The following is a 15,096-nucleotide window of genomic DNA, read 5'->3' as shown; positions in this document are numbered from 1 at the left end:
TAAAAGGTCAAATATCTAATCTCCTGTAGTCCCTGTCACACTTGGAGCAATGACACTAAAACTGGTGATATGAATAACAAAGGGGGGGAGTAAAGAATGTACTTAACTAGCTTTGTACTAACTTTTTCTTTGATCAAAATTCCTGTTTATTTGCATTTATATACACATTTATATATGCTGATACACATCAGTAGGAAGAAAGAAACTGAAGTAGTAAGCATGCATTTTTACATTTTCTTTCCCAAGTTAAAAAACAAAATAGGAAAGAGAAAGATAGGCTTAAAAGGAGATGGTTTTTAATGTGGCTTTGTTTTTTAAATATCTAGTGGAAAAGTGCATTCAACTGTGCAAAGAATTAGTCATTCTAGTTGTTTAAAAGCAGGGAAAATTATCACATGTTAATTTCTGCTCACCTCTTTTATGTTAAACCATGTAAAGTGCTTTTTCAATTATGGAGCTGATTTGATTTACTAAGAGTTTAGATGAGTAACGTATGAACTGAATTGAAAACCAGATTATAAATCACTTCAGCATGACATTTGGATAAAATATAAAGATAATCTGAGGTTATTTATGGTGTTCTGTCAGAGAAATTCATGAGAATTAGCTTTCATGGCAGTTCTAATAATCGTCGTTTTTGACCAAATTAGAAATATTGTATTTCTACCCAAAGACAATTTGCTTAACATTTGCTATTTCAATAGGTAACTAAACACAAGGGGGAACAAAAGATATGACTTTTATTTTTAAAACAGTAGGTTTTTAAATAATATAATACAAGAAAAACCATAACCATCTGTTAATACATCAATGTCCATGTGGTCCAGGATGGCTTTGAATGTGGCCCAATACAAATCCACAAACTTTCTTAAAATATGAGATTTTTCTCATAATTTTTTTTTAGCTCATCAGTTATCATTAGTGTTAGTGTACCTTGTGTATGGCCAAAAACAATTCTTCTTCCAGTATGACCCAGGGAAGACAAAATATGGGAACCCCTGAGCTACGTCGTAGAGAGCAATTGTTCACAAGCCCATTCATATGTTACAACTACCTGGGGGGCTTCGAAAAAATTCTTATGTCTGGTTCTTAGCCCAGAGACGTCAAGTCTGAGCCTCTAAGAGTGGGGCCCAGGTGGAGGTACTGGTTTCAAACTCCCTTCCATTGATTCTAATGTCCAGCCAAGGCTGAGTACTGAGTGGGAAAGGAGTGGACTCAGGATCACACAGGTTAAGGGAGAAAAGCTTTGGAGAAGGCCATGATCACAAGCTGATCATGTGAAGGTCTTACCTCTTCTGCTAAGATTCTGCGGGCACAACAAAAAAAGAGAAGCTGGGCATGGTGGCGGGCACCTATATCCTCAGCTACACAGGAGGCTGAAGTGGGAGGATTACAAGCGCCCCGGAGTTTGAGGCTGTAGTGAGCTATGATCATGCCACTGCACTGTAACCTAGGTGACAGAGTGAGATCCTCACTCTCTAAGAAATAAAAAGAGAAAAAGTCCCAGAAATTAAGAAAAAACCCAGAACACTAGGGGGAATTACAGTATGTTCTCTGAACAGATTCTAGCCTGTAACCAGTACTTGAAAGTTACCTCAGTATTATCATTGCTGTTGGGGGCTGCCTCTATGGTAAAAGCAGTGTTAATAAGTGAAAAGGGGAAACATATCCAAATGTAGTATATGTATTTGCTCACTTATTAAGATTGGTTTTTCTTCTGTGAAAGAATTATTGTTTTATGACTATTTTCATGAACTTTCTGGCTGTGCATTCATTCTTTTTACACGTTTTGAATTAAAATATATATCAAACAAATAGAAGATGCCTAATCAAACCATAATAGAAGCTTTGAATTGTTTTTCATTTATTGACCTTTCCATTTCAGCACCCATTTCTGGGCTGCTTGTCAGGGGTGGGATTATGACAAAGATACAGTCCTGGGCAAGATGAATGAGGTCACTATTTACTAAGCCTTGGAAGTAGGCCAGAAACATTGTAAATCAATAAATGTAGTTAACCCTAACAAAAATGAAAATACTTCTTCCTACAGGATATTAATCAATTTTACCATAATTTCCTCTGAGTGATCGTATCCTGTGTGTCTGAGAACCCTTGAGTACTGATGTTGAGAGTCATCTGTCAGTATCTAAGAGTGGATTAACTAACAACTGTATAAGAGATATTTGAAAACGAATGAATCAGAAATTTTATCTATATATTAGAAGGCAACTATTATTTGGAACCACATTGTAACAGATATGAAATTACATCTAGTGGCATTTTGACCCCCACCCCACCAACTTCCCACTTACAAACCTGCCATATGTTTTTCTATTTGAAATCTCTTCTGCTCACGGGTGAATGAACCACATCACTGGCTTCCTGGGAAAGCTCTTCCCACATTTGTTCTTAGGTAAACATCTCTTTCTTGTGGCTTCTGGAGGGCTATTTGTTCTCCTGTTTCTAAGAATCATTATTTTTAACCTACAGTAAGGAGAAGGGAAGGGCATGAGCCACAGTGGAAATAAAGTCCCAGGACTTTGGTGAGACTACATGGGACACATCTTAAAATAGCCTAATGATTTAGTGGCTGTTTTCCCAGAGAGCTGAGAGGCACTCACATGGAGAGAAAGAAGTTTCAGGGAAGTGATGTTAGTAAGTGGGAAAGTGAGTAGTTTGTGATGTGTGTAAACCTCAGTGTGAGCCTGGGCAGCGATGACATTGTGATGCCACCTGATGGAGCTAAAACTAAAACGAGGAGGAGGCAATGCAGAATATTAAACAGGTAACAGTTCGTAATGCAAGAGTTTGTCTAGTCTTCACTTAGAAATTTACAAAACAGTTCATCTAAGAAACAGATAACAATACATTATTTTTGCACATAATTTTTTGGCCATTTCCATCAAGCTATTTCAATGGTATTTTGTGGTGCGAAACTATTGTCTGTTTTTAATCTTCTGGGTGACTTTGTCTAGAATAATAGATTTGTTTCTAAATATTGGATGTAATCGTAATGAAAGTGTCTATTAAACATGCCATGTTTTTTGTGAGCCCCGTCCTCTCCTGTCCTTGATTTTCCTCTTGCTCAATTGTCTTAACTGAGTGTTGACTATAACTTCACAAAAACTTTAGTATTTTCAGAGGGTATTTATTAACGTGGCTTGTAGTAAATAACAGGAACTTCGTGTAGACTGAATCTACCATTTATTATCTATTTTTGACAGTAAAAAATCAATTTTAATGAAAACTGAAAATTATATTATAATGAAAATGAAAATGCCTTATTTGTCATTCTGTTTTACTTTAAATTCTGTTGGTTTGGCATCAGGTAGCCACAATAACAACTCCCTGTTTTAGACCTTACTTATCTCCCACACACAATTTTTTTTCCCTCCTACCATCTTCCCTGTTTTCCCCTTCTCTTTTCCTGTCATTTCTGTCTTCATCCCTTGCTTTCTCAATTTAACACGGAGACTTTATGTGTCCACCTGGACCATTCTTTATCAAGGTTTGAGCCACAGCAAGGCTCCTTTCCAAATCTAATAGCAACCATTGCCATTCAGCCCTAGCATTCTTTGTCCAGACCTAGTCTTAGTCCTCCTCCCTTCAGTCTAGTTCTCCAGGAAGCCATTACCAGTTAGTGGGAGTTGTCATTATTCTATGTGTATGCTGTCCAGAAAAACATTCTCTGCATTTCACAGTAACAGTGTTCCTGACCATGAGAACCACTTAGGGCAGGGATCTCCAATCCCTGGGCTGTGGATGGGTACTGGCCCGTGGCCTGGTAGGAACTGGGCTGCATAGCAGGAAGTGAGTGGTGGACCAGTAAGCATTGCTGCCTGAGCTTTGCCTCTGTCAGATGATCAGTGGTGGCATTAGATTCTGGTAGGAGTGCAGACCCTGTTGTGAACTGCGCAGGCATGGGATCTAGGTTGTGCTTTCCTTGGGAGAATCTAATGCCAGATGATCTGAGGTGGAACAGTTTCATTCCAACCCTCACCACTGCCCATGGAAAAATTGTCTTCCATGAAACCAGTCCTCAGTGCCAAAAAGATTGGGAACCGCTGACCTAGGGTAATCAGGGCCTCACTTGGACCTGCTGAAGCAGAATCTCTGGAGGAGGGGCTCAAACATTTTCTTCACTTCAGTTGTGATGATTAAAGGTTTTGTTTTTCCTCAATGACATTTTGGAAAACAAAAGTATAAACAAACATCTTCCCACACTCCTTAAACAAAATCTCTCCTACCCAGAAGACTTAGTGCAAATAATTTCACTTCTCAAATATTAGCCTTACCAGGCATGGGGGCTTATGCTGGTAATCCCAGCACTTTGGGAGTTCAAAACAAGAGGATCACTTGAGGCAAGAGTTCAAGACCAGCATGGGTAACATAGTGAGACCCCCATTGGCACCAAAAAAATAAGTAAAAATATTAGTCTACCTCTGTAAGGGTTCTGAGTTTGCCCAGGAAACTACATTTAGGGGTCAACATTATAGGAGGAGAAAAAGTGCCAATGATATAGAGAGAATGGTCACCATAAATTCATGAAAACTTAGTACCTAGTGACCAGTGTTCAAAATTAACAAACCCAAGTTCCACAGCTTTATCCAATCAAATTGATGCTAATGTATTTAACTGCCAGGAATTAAGAACAGATGCAATAGAATTTTCATATGCCAACTGAAGAGGGTGAAAATAGAGACAGCAAAAAGAATCTTAGGATACTGCATCTTACTCTCCCCCAAAGTAACTTATTTGAAATTACTTAACATAGGATTTTAATAGGAACCCAGCTATAACATAAAGAATTTTTGCTAACAAAAAAATGATCACTGTGAAGACCACTTCTTATGTAGTATAGAAGCACTATCTAGTACATGAGTATTTTATTTATGTTTGGCTATTCATGCATTTGCCAGAGTGTCTATTGAAGTTTTTTATTTACTACTGAGAAAATCTGGTTTTCCAAATCACTTTATCTCTGTTGAAAACATGAGTCATATTCCAATAAATGTAAACATAGGGCAGTTTCTTATAAACGCAAGGCTTTATTGCCATGCTAATTCTGTGTTCCACTTTCTGCACGCTTAATCATCACCTTCCAGCTCCAATAAATTAATTGTACCTTAATTGCTGAGAATGTTTTATAGTCTTTCTGTTCTTAATATCTCTGTAGAAGAAACATTTTTTAAAGTGCTCTGATAATATTGCTTACATTGTTAGATAAATGGCTAAATCTTTTCCAAACGTTAGACACAGCAGTTGTAGTTGCACAACCTGGTATTAGCTTTAAGTGGTTTTCCCACTCCTAGTCCTGTTAGCTATCTCTTATATGATTGAGTCTATCTCTTCATGGTGCTACCAGTTGGAGGTCATTTCTACAACAAAAGTCACCTTGTATTAGAGAATAATTATGTTGGCACAGAGTAATTCACATTTATCCTCACATTGTGCCCTGAATATAAGATAGAGAAGTAGTTAACGGAAAAATACTGGGGATGATTGCACAGTTTTCTCTGCTTTTGTAGAGTGTTTTCAATACAACTGATGATAAAATTATTTTCAAATGCTATAGGTAGCCCTAATGGAGAACCTTGTGGAAAGACTTGTTTGGAAGAGAGAGACAATCAGTGGTTGGGGGTCACACTTTCCAGACAGCCAGGAGAAAATGGATCCATCGTGGTAGGTATTGGAACTGGTCCACTGATCCATCATGAAATCAGCTATCCTGGGTAGAGCTTTCACATCATTTGGTCTACTTTTATTTTATTCAGACTTGTGGGCATAGATGGAAAAATATATTTTACATAAAGAATGAAAATAAGCTCCCCACTGGTGGTTGCTATGGAATGCCCCCTGATTTACGAACAGAACTGAGTAAAAGAATAGCTCCGTGTTATCAAGGTAAGGCATTATTTTGATACTAATTAGATAAAGATAAGTAAGTGAATATCTCTTAGTGTTTTAAATGTATGTTCAAGTTTAGATGTTCAGAAGAGAGGGAGATCTTCTGAATAATTATGTTCTTTTTAACTACTCAGTTTCTTTCTTTACCTAATTGCAATAGCATTATTTTTCCATAAATGTACTTTGCTATAAAAATTCTACAATTTGAATAACTCTGAAATCTAGCTGGTGACTACCCACTTTTGCATTAAATTTACTTTAATTTGGTGTGAGTGAGACTAGTACCCAGCAAATAAAGGACATTTAAATTGTGAAATTATATTGGAAGTCTGATTAATAAGAAAGACTTTAGGTTTCCTGTTACCTTTAGCTTCCAGGAGTAATCAGGAAGAATAATCAGTGTAAGCAAATCCTTCGTTCACACTCACTATCTCTTTTTCTAATTCACGTTTTCCTTTAAGCAGCAAGAGATTGGTGTCTTGAGTTTGAAACATTTTTCTCATGGTAACTCTATGCTATAGGTAGCATCAACAAGTACAGAGCTAGGACATAACAGAAGTGAGCAGAATTGGGGTGAATGTCAACAGAGCATGTCAGATGATATCTGCAGCAAAACTAAAATCCAACAACGTGTCTTTAGGAAGCTAAGAAACATATGAATGCAAATTTCTAATTTTCTAACCACCCTCACTCTCAAATCCCTCAGCACCCAAAGAAAAATTGTATTGGTTGGCAAAACTTTGGCCAGGTATTTGAGTTCAATTATTGATGCTAATAAGATGTGGGTCTTTCTTCTCTGGAATGTGACATCACAGAGCAGCTTATATTACATATATTCCTATTTTGCCTTTGGATACCCAAAAGATAAAGAAGTGAATATTGATTCTCAGTTGCAATAAAACTCAGTCTTGGTTTCTGATTGTTTGCTATCTTCTTTTTCCTAATAGTTTTCAGTTTATCTTTAAAACATTTTCATAGTAGAGTTTTTAGTTTTTCTCAGATATACCTAGCCACATACTGCAAAAATCTCAAGATGCCATAAACCTAACACATCTACAATTGTAAAATACAGGATCATGTAAGATATATATTTTTAAAAGGGATGAAAACTCCTGACTAGAAGTGGTCATGATAAATGACTTACCAATTTATTTAAGTTTTCTGCTTAGCAAAGCCAAAAGGAAGCTGTGGTTCCAATTCTTATTTTCTTAGAAGTTTACTTATATCAGTTTTTTGGAAGAAGCAAAGCTTTGCCCCCTTAGTAAGTTCCAAAAGCATTCATTCGTGGGGTTTTGTAATAAGAGACCTTTATGTCCATGCAGATCTTGATTCAGTCTATATTTTCAGTTGGGCAAAATCTAAGAAAGGATACTGTCTTCAATAAATGGTATTAGCAATAGCAAAGACATGGAATCAACCTAAATGCCTGTCAATGTCAGATTGGATAAAGAAAATGTGATACATACACACTGTAGAATACTACACAGCCATAAAACATAATGAGATTATGTCCTTTGCAGCAACTTAGATGGGGCTGGAGGTCAATAACCTAAGCGAAGTAACACAGAAACAGAAAACCAAATACCACATGTTCTCACTTATAAGTGGGAGCTAAACATTGAGTGCATATGGACACAAGGGACACAAAGTAGGCACAAACACTGGGGCCTACCTGATGGTAGAGGATGGGAGGAGGGAGAGAACCAAAAAACTACCCATCGGGTACTATGCTTATTACTTGCATGGGGAAATAATCTGTACACCAAACCCCCGCAACACGCAATTTATGCAACAAACTTGTACATGAACCCTGAACCTGAAAGTTGTTGGTTTTTTTTTTTTTAATGCCTTTGGGAAAATTGGCTATCCGCATGCAAAAGAATGAAATTGAACCCTTATCTTAGCAAATATACCAAAGTCAACTAAAATGGGTTAAAGACTTAAACATAATACCTGAAACCACAAAACTTCTAGTGGAAAACATAAGAGAAAAGCTACTTGACATTAGACAATGAGTTTTTGGAAATTATACCAAAAACTCAGACAACAAAAGCAAAAATAAATGAGACTACATTAGAAAGCTCCTGTATAGCAAAGGAGACAATCAACAGAGTGAAGAGACAGTCTGTAGAATGGGAGATAATATTTGCATAATTCTGAGAAAGGGTTAATATTTAAAATATATAAGGATCTCACCAACTCGATAGCAAAAGTCCAAATAACCTGATTAAAAAGTAGTCAAGAGAACAAATGACTTTCTTTCCAAACAAGGCATCAAAATGGCCAATAGGTGGATGAAAAGGTGCTCAACATTACCTATCATCAAGGAAATGTAAATTACAAACCACGATAAAGTATCACTTCACACCTATTATAACTGTCATTATGAAAAAGGTAAGAGATAACAAGTGTTGGCGAAGATGTGGAGAAAAGGGAACCCTTGCACACTGTTGGTGGGAATGTAAATTAGTACAGCCATTATAGAAAACAGTAGGGAAGTTACTCAAATTAAAAATAAAACTACCATATGATCTAGCAATCCCTCTTCTGGGTATATATCCAAAGGAAATGAAATCAGTACCACATAAAGAGATCTGTGCTTTTATGTTCATTGCAGCAGCATTCACAATAGCCAAGTTACAGAAACAACCTTAGTGTCCATTGACAGATGACTGAATGGATGAGGAGTTGTGAGATGTATGTATACACACATATATGCATAAACATATACAATGGAGTATTATTCAGCCTTTAAAAAAGGAAATCTTGACTTTTGTGACAACATGGATGACCCTGAAGGACATTATTTTAAGTGAAATAAGCTAGGCACAGAAAGACAAATACTGTATGATCTCACTTATCAGTGGAATCTAAAAAAGTCAAATACATAGAGAAGAAGGTGAGAAGAGAGAGGGTTAGGAATGGGGAGATGTTGGTGAAAGTGTACAAAGCTGCATTTGTGTAGGATGAATAAGTCTAGAGATCTAATGTACAGCATGAGGACTGGAGTTAATTATTGTGCACTGGAAGTTTGCCAAGAGAGTAGATTTCACTCAATGTACAAAAAAGATGACTGTGAGGAGGTATGTATGTTAAGTGTAGTAACTGTTTCACTATGTATATGTATGTCAAACGTGATGTTGCACACCTTAGATATATACAGTAAAAAGTAAACATGGACTCAAAATCATAAATCCTACCTCTGTCTTATTTGACAAAAATTTTTTGAGTATATGCTGTGTGTGCTTCCTATGAAGAAGCAGCAGAGGGAGATATTTTAATTGCCATTTCTTAGGAATATTTTGAATATTAATATGGAAGGGATTTTTAAATTATATCAAGGTTACTGGTTTTTATTTTTAAAAAGTACAAACTATAGACCTTGAAGGACCTTTCTGTAAGAATTTATTTAAGAAACAAATTATGGAGATTGTATGTTTATTTTAAGATATAATTCTGAGTTGTTTTAATATTTCATTTCAGATTATGTGAAAAAATTTGGAGAAAATTTTGCGTCATGTCAAGCTGGAATATCTAGTTTTTACACAAAGGTAATTGTTCAAAAAATAGCTGCTATAAATGTTAACATATAGAATCTTAATTCTTCTCATGATTTGGAAGACTGATATGTTTTAAAGTAAAAACTGTGCAAAATCTTCCTATCTCTTAAATTTGAGTATTACAACTTAATTTTTGCCACTCAAAAATTCCACTTATATTTCAATAAAATATCAATATATAGATGGCTATACTACATAAGATGAACTAAAATCTATAGTGAAGAATATTTCTTCAATAATTTAATGAAAAAAGTAGCTACAGTTAATTATCTTGTTAACTTAGGTATTGAAAATAACCCAAGTGTGTTATTTTAAATTTCTAGTTGAGGGGCAAAGGAAGCATATTAGTCTATATTTTTCATTAAAATTATTGTAATTGGGAAATTTAAGAACTTAATATCCCCTTAAATCAGATAGATAATATTCCCAAGATTTTTTACTCTGTTTTTAACATTCTAGGATACCTATGAAAGGGCACAGTTGTACTCAACCCCAAATCTCTCAGTTTTTCTTAAAAACACATTGTGAATTCAGGAATGTTTTTTTTGAGTCCATGAAGATCAGGCTATATCAAGTTTGGGGTTGACAGTGTCTGCAAATATTAACAGTTATATTAAAATGCTTAAAATGCTTACAAAGAAAATGCTTTCTTCAGTTTAAGTCGACTTTTTTAAAGTTTAGGATTATTTAGGAATATAGAAATATGCTAAAGAGATTTAATTGCTGAGAGTTTTCATACTATACCAGACAAGGGCGTGCTCATTCCAATCTTCTCCTTCTCCTAAATTCCTATGTATAACAAAATGTGCCCCGTATTCCATTGGACTTTTCTCCCATAAGCTAATATTATTAGAAAAATCAGTGGTTCTTTGCAAATTGAAATAAATTAAGTCCACTTTTTATTCTTTGGCAACACATGATCATCTCCGTAATTAGCACACATGAATTACCCACATATGATTTTCTTTCATAGGAACCATATTGCCTGTCTCCCGAAAGCTTACCCTAGAGTTCAGTAGTTCTCCTTTCAACTTTTGAAATCCACTGATAAATGCGTTAAATGAGAATTTCAGAGCTTCTTCTCTGAGATTTCACTTTTAGGTAGAAATCCATTAGCCAACTTCTCTGGCTTTTTTTTTTTTTTTTTCCTGGTATGATTTAACTTCACAGAATATTCCTACTTCAGGAATTTATTATTATAAAAATATGTTCTCTTCACTATCTATTGTGTATCGGGAGGAGGTTTGGGGTGGTGAGCTTAAACTTTAATAATTTTTTTTTTTTTCTTACAGGATTTAATTGTGATGGGAGCCCCAGGATCATCTTATTGGACTGGCTCTCTTTTTGTCTACAATATAACTACAAATAAATACAAGGCTTTTTTAGACAAACAAAATCAAGTAAAATTTGGAAGTTATTTAGGTACTATAAAAATGGACAAACTTAAATGATCTCTGCCTTACAAATACTAGTACTATAATTATAAATAAGGAAAATATATTTTCCAAAGATGTAAGTGGCCAGTATAATTACAGTAATAATTAGACAGTTCAGAAACTGTCTCTTAAGGATAGGATTTATGAAACTTTAGTTAACTTAATATTTTACATTTACACATGTGCCTAAAATCATCAATATATAATTCTTAATAGAACTTCTAGTTTAGTTTACTCGTTGTAGTTCACTTTAGGAAACACTAGTAAGTTTGTATCTTTATGTAGTCAACCAGTTATACAGGTTGTTTCTATTGAGTGCCTCCCATATCTCAGGAACTTTTTGTGAGAACTTTATGTGAATTAACTCATTTAAACATCTGTGTAAGTATAGTTTCTTTAAGGACCAACTGAAAGCCAGTGGTACTGTCCACCACATTCCAGATGAGGGGCTCTGTGAAGCATATGGGTCTACAAACGGCTCATTGACCTTCACCTCATAAGTTCTTAGAATATTTCCCAGAGCTTAACTATTTTTATCATCTTCCTCCTCCTCACTATCATCTCATAAGTCAATAGTAGGATACTTTATCGTCTGTATTTCAACAGAAATGCAAAGTTTTCTTGCATTAATGTCCATTACAAGAAAATAAATGCTTTTCCTATAGATTTTCAGAAAATCCATGTTTGTTTAAACTGTATGTGTGTCAAATGTGAGCATCTTACACTCAGAAATAATTAAAAAACAAGCACTCTTTCTTTCCATTCAAACAGAAGAAATTTCAAGTAGAAGAATTTGTTACAATTCAGTGTTTTCTTGTTTATGATTAAAGGATTCTTTGAAATAGTTCAAGAAATATAACTTGATATGCCTTTTATTACATAAAATAAAATGACCTTTTGTCATCAAAAAGTCGTCACAAAAGAAAGATTTGGTGACAAAAAAGCTGAACTTTAGCAGGATTTTTATTTAAGGTTTAAAGTTTTCATTTCCCAATTAAGATGTTATATTTAATATACTCTAAAATATGTCTGTTGTAATCCTAGAAACTGATTATACTGCACCAGATGTAAAGATGCTATTTTCAATTTCTAGGACTTGGAAATACAAACCATATGACTGCAGTTTTGTAAAACATATCAAAATTGCATAAAACATAATGAATGACCGATTTTGAGTATCTGTATGCTAAATATTCTTAACTGCTTAATGTAGTCATTTTGAATGGGGTATCATTTAATTTTATGATCTATTTTACCCATATTACCATATGATGTACTTTACCCAAGACTCTCATACTTTCTCCCTTAAAGGATATTCAGTTGGAGCTGGTCATTTTCGGAGTCAGCATACTACTGAAGTAGTCGGAGGAGCTCCTCAACACGAGCAGATTGGTAAAGTAAGAATTACATTTTTATATTTATTTCTTCACAAAGGTTCAAATACATTGCATGAATAAGATATTAAAGGAGAAACTGCATCCATAAGGAAAGAAAGATTAGAAATGATGAACAAGTTATTACATTTAGTGGAATTGGTGAAAGACGTTACGGTTTTAGAAGAAATTTAGCAAAACACTTTCTGAAAAATTACAAAAGTCAAATGAGACTTTGTTTCCTTTAAGAAAATTATAAGATAGAACTATCTAAAAATATCCAGGAAGTATATGGTGAACAGTTTCACAGCTGAAAAGAAGTTGAGGCAACTATATATTTTGTGGTAAGACCAGAAAGAAGGAAATATTATTTCTGGTTTTAGTTTTTGCTATGTTGCTATGTGAATATTGGTCACTCAGCTTTTCTGAGTCTTACTTTTGAAAAGTGAGGCGAACAACACTTCCTGTGCCCCCTCTAGAAGATCAATAAAATACTTCCTGAGAAAATACTTTTGCAAGTAAGGCATATTAATGTAACAGTGGATCCCAAACCCTTTTGTGTCACTCTTAAAATGATTTATTTTTATATTTGAGCAATTAACTGCAAGTTGTAAAAATTCATGTTTCGATCAAACAGAAATGAGTGGGGTTTTAAAAAATATATGGTATTCATAAAATCTTTTCTAATTATTTCCCCAATTACAGGCATATATATTCAGCATTGATGAAAAAGAACTAAATATCTTACATGAAATGAAAGGTAAAAAGGTAATATGTCTTCACCTTTAGTATCTCTGTGGGCTTTTGCGAGTAGCCCTGCTTTTTTCTCAATGAGTGGATCTGGTTTGTTTTGAGACAGCTTGGATCGTACTTTGGAGCTTCTGTCTGTGCTGTGGACCTTAACGCAGATGGCTTCTCAGATCTGCTCGTGGGAGCGCCCATGCAGAGCACCATCAGAGAGGAAGGAAGAGTGTTTGTGTACATCAACTCCGGCTCGGTATGTCCAAGTGTCCCAACTGGAAGCCATTTATGGAATTATGATCAAAACTGAAATTGGTCTTATTCCAGAGATCTGAGATTATTTTCAGGTTTTTTTTATTGACAAAAGTTAAAATTCTAATACTGTACTGATGCTCTAAAAATGAAATGGAATATGATGATGAATGGGAAAGGATCTCATTTTGATATTCTAGAACAATCTATGAAATAGATTGTTAGGGAGTTTCTCTGTTCACAGCTTGTGTGTGTTCACTCTAGTAGCTGAAATTTCTTTCAGTTTTATGTTGATACTAATCCAATTTGAAAGAATAGTTTTTATACCTCCTTCAAAATATAGATTTCTTAATAGTTCTGGTTAAGGTCCTTATATAAATTATAAAATATTACTAGGACTAGAAGATGAATAATTAAGTATTTTCAATTTCTTGAAAACAATTAGAAACGAGATGTGTTTTGTTAAAACATTAATTTTCATAATTCCATATATATTATGCTCTTGATAAGAATATAAAATTGGCACAGTTTATTCCACAGTGGATATATTAATTGTATAAATAGGTAATTACTGACTATAATTCAATTTTAAATTATTGTGGTAGAAACTGACCACTTGATAATTCAAAGACTTTCTGGCCTTATCTTGCCAGCCTAGATTCTTGACATTAGGTCAAAAAAAAAATTTATGGAGTCTTAATGAGATCTTCTTGGCCTGTTCCTTTGATTTGAAAACAAGAGTGGGCTTGTGAGAATACCAGTTCATTTCTAATGGCATAGCATTTTTCAGTCAGGATTCAACAAAGTGGACTCTGTTTCAAGAAAGTATTTGTAACTATGTTCAGTCAATGGTTTCAGAGCATTTAGCAAGTTCTTATATTAAGCATCAGACTAAACTCTACAATTTAAGAAAGAAAACATCTAGTCTTATAAATGGAAGATTCTCAAAGTTTAAAATACAGAGCAGGGAAGTTATTTATGCTTTGGCATTTCCTAGACTGTATTTAACCTACATTTAATAGTAAAAGCAAATTATCTACACAGTGATCATTCAATCTCATTAATAGTGATATTAGATAATTTTCTTCCGTAGATTTCACATTTCCATTTCCAAAAATAGTGGTCTTTGTACTGGCCACATCCTCGTGCTGCAGCTTTCTCTTATCTTCCTCTTTACAACTAAACATCCACATGTATACCTAAAGTAAAGCAACATAGAATCATTTTCCCCCATTGCAATCTTAATCTCATTAAGAAAAAAACAGATAAACCCTTCTACCCACTTGGCTACCCTCCTGTTCTTCCCTCATGCCTACCTCGAGGCACTACTCTTATTAAACACTTGAATTAATTTAATAAGTGATTTCAGCTTTTAAATCCTCTGATACGGTCTTCCTTTGTTCTATCTAACCTCTAATTTCTCAACTCTCTGAAATGGCGCTAACCACTAGGTGGCATTTATTTACATTGATTTGATTTGCTGTTGTCTGTTCTTCTGTAGTATAGATGCCATGTGGAGAGATATTGTGTCTTGTTTACCGCTGTTTCATCAGGGCTTGAAAGAGTCCTAGACAAGTAGGTGAAATTGTTTTTGAATGAACTCAAGAAAGAATGATACTTGAGTGACTCTGACTTCTACCTACTTGTACTAAAATAGCTCTCAGGGGTTTCCAGTGAACTCTCAGTCACCACTCTCTGTGACTAGGGAATACTTGAAGAATAGTGATCACCTCTTCCTATTGAAACTCTCCTTCCAGAACTTCAGAGCCATTGCACTGTCTTAAGTCCGTACCTTGTCTGTTCTCCCTGGAGCCTTTTCACCCTTCT

The 15,096-nt window shown here is 34.8% G+C and overlaps 1 protein-coding gene across 1 annotated transcript in view; it reads left to right on the top strand.

Annotated features, from left to right (window-relative positions):
- ITGA4 (integrin subunit alpha 4) overlaps positions 1-15,096 on the top strand; it is an 82,261-nt gene that overhangs the window by 12,105 nt on the left and 55,060 nt on the right. The window contains exons 3-9 of the mRNA XM_033230975.1: positions 5,576-5,682; positions 5,775-5,904; positions 9,391-9,458; positions 10,760-10,889; positions 12,215-12,300; positions 12,982-13,044; positions 13,136-13,273. Of these exons, the coding sequence (XP_033086866.1) occupies positions 5,576-5,682; positions 5,775-5,904; positions 9,391-9,458; positions 10,760-10,889; positions 12,215-12,300; positions 12,982-13,044; positions 13,136-13,273 (722 nt within the window). The remainder of the gene's footprint in view (positions 1-5,575; positions 5,683-5,774; positions 5,905-9,390; positions 9,459-10,759; positions 10,890-12,214; positions 12,301-12,981; positions 13,045-13,135; positions 13,274-15,096) is intronic.

This window comes from Trachypithecus francoisi, unplaced genomic scaffold, assembly GCF_009764315.1.
Source record: "Trachypithecus francoisi isolate TF-2019V2 unplaced genomic scaffold, Tfra_2.0 Lachesis_group13, whole genome shotgun sequence".
NCBI classification, from domain to species: domain Eukaryota; kingdom Metazoa; phylum Chordata; class Mammalia; order Primates; family Cercopithecidae; genus Trachypithecus; species Trachypithecus francoisi.
Note: the sequence above shows the minus strand (reverse complement) of the source record. Positions and strands in the feature narration are given on the sequence as shown.